This window comes from Cynoglossus semilaevis, chromosome W (genome assembly GCF_000523025.1).
Source record: "Cynoglossus semilaevis isolate Cse_v1.0 chromosome W, Cse_v1.0, whole genome shotgun sequence".
In the NCBI taxonomy this organism is placed as follows: Eukaryota; Metazoa; Chordata; class Actinopteri; order Pleuronectiformes; family Cynoglossidae; genus Cynoglossus; species Cynoglossus semilaevis.
In genome coordinates, this window is record NC_024327.1 from 15,658,018 (window position 1) to 15,659,786 (window position 1,769).

Genomic DNA, 1,769 nt, shown 5'->3' on the forward strand with positions numbered 1-1,769 from the left:
CTCACATGATTAGGAGAGGAGCTGGCTGTCAGTGTGTCAGCTAACAGTGCACTTATGATTTCAGTTTTGGCTCTAATTATTGCTCTATAATTGTATTATTATAACTGGGTCGAAACCGACCCTAACAACACAAAGGTCATAATTTCCACCAGAGCATTTCATAATTTAGTGAAAATATTTTTTTTTGTTTTATTTTGTTGAAATACAGGTATATATAAACAAATTGAAAGTGATATGCATTTAAAATTTTAAACGGGTCGGTGCCGACCCTAACACAAGAGGAAGGTTATTCTTTTCTAGTGTAGCTGCCAAAAACAAGGGGACCCAGTGGTGCTAAAAAAAAAAAGTTGCTTGTGAGTAACTCTCAGACTTTGACGATGAGGAAGTGAAGAGCGCAGCAGGGGCTTCATTAAACTGATTCACGGCTTCATAATCACACCGTCCCAGAATTCAATGTGCATTTAAATCAATAGAATACAAATCAATAGTGTATTGATGTTCATATCTTTAACTCGTCGTATCAATGTTACAAAAGGACCTACAGATTTCAAACACATGCTTGGATGATTGAATCATCTTAAACTTAAACTTAAACTTAAACTTATCTTTATTTGTCATTGTGACACAGCACAGCACAGCACACCATGCACAACGAAATTTACCCTCTGCATTTAACCCATCACCAAAGTGAACAGTGGGCAGCCGTGGTCAGCGCCCGGGGAGCAGTGCTTGAGGACGATGCCCTGCTCAGTGCATCTCAGAAACGGGAGGGAGACTGATTGAGATTGATATAAATAACCACCTTGGGGAAAGCAAAACAAATCCAATTCCCCACTGCCCTCCTGTTTCCTCCCATCCTGTCTCCTCTCTGAAAACCTAACCATCTTTTCTCTCACCTCATTTTCATCCCTGAGGAATTTCAGGGGCAGCTCTATCAAATGCATCAAATTATACAGGTGTCCTAGGTTTCAAACCCTTTGATAGAAATAAGGTCAGTTGTGATGGAAATATTTTGTCACATAACCTACTTGAATATTTGCCCTAAATGAAGGCGACTCTTCCTTTCTGTCCATGTCAACGATGACTGAAGAGCGCAGTAGGGGCTTCATTAACCAGAGGTTACATGTTCGCTGGCCTGGAGTTTGGAGCCGAGTGCTACTGCAGCCACAAGATCCAGGCACCTAACGCGTCAGAAAGTGAATGCAACATGGAGTGTAAAGGAGAGAAGAGCAACATATGTGGAGGAGAAAACAGACTGTCTATCTACAGACTGGAGCTGAGCCAGGAGTCGGCACGACGCTGTGAGTCTGACTCTCATTTAAACATTAAATCCCCTGAGGTTTTACACTGGAATCCAGGAGTGATAACTGTAAAAAAGTTGCAAAATACAAAAATAGGATGGAGTTTTTTTATTTTTAACAATTAATAAAAACTGGATGAGAATTTACAGAAAACAAAATTTCAGTTTTTTACAATTCACTTTTCATTATGATTAGACTCTACTCTATTAGACAATATATAATAACGAAAGCTTTAAAAAGTCAGCCATAGTTTGGAATTTCACACACATTTATATAATATTTATTTAAAATATAATATATAATAATATTTATATTCTTGTTCAGGGGTTGCTACAGCAAATCATCGTTTTCCATCTCACCCTCTTCTCTGAATCTTTTACTCTGAATCCAAATATCTGCATATCCTCGCTCACTGCATCCATATATCTCCTCTTTGGCTTTCCTCTTTTTCTCCAACCTGGTAGCTCC

General features: G+C 38.8%; 1 protein-coding gene across 1 annotated transcript in view; it reads left to right on the top strand.

The window, feature by feature from the left end:
* Nucleotides 1-1,123: 1,123 nt before the first annotated feature.
* Nucleotides 1,124-1,769, top strand: part of LOC103397277 (WSC domain-containing protein 2-like) — a 21,719-nt gene continuing 21,073 nt past the window's right edge. The window contains exon 1 of the mRNA XM_025052728.1: nucleotides 1,124-1,301. Coding sequence (XP_024908496.1) covers nucleotides 1,124-1,301 — 178 coding nt within the window. The remainder of the gene's footprint in view (nucleotides 1,302-1,769) is intronic.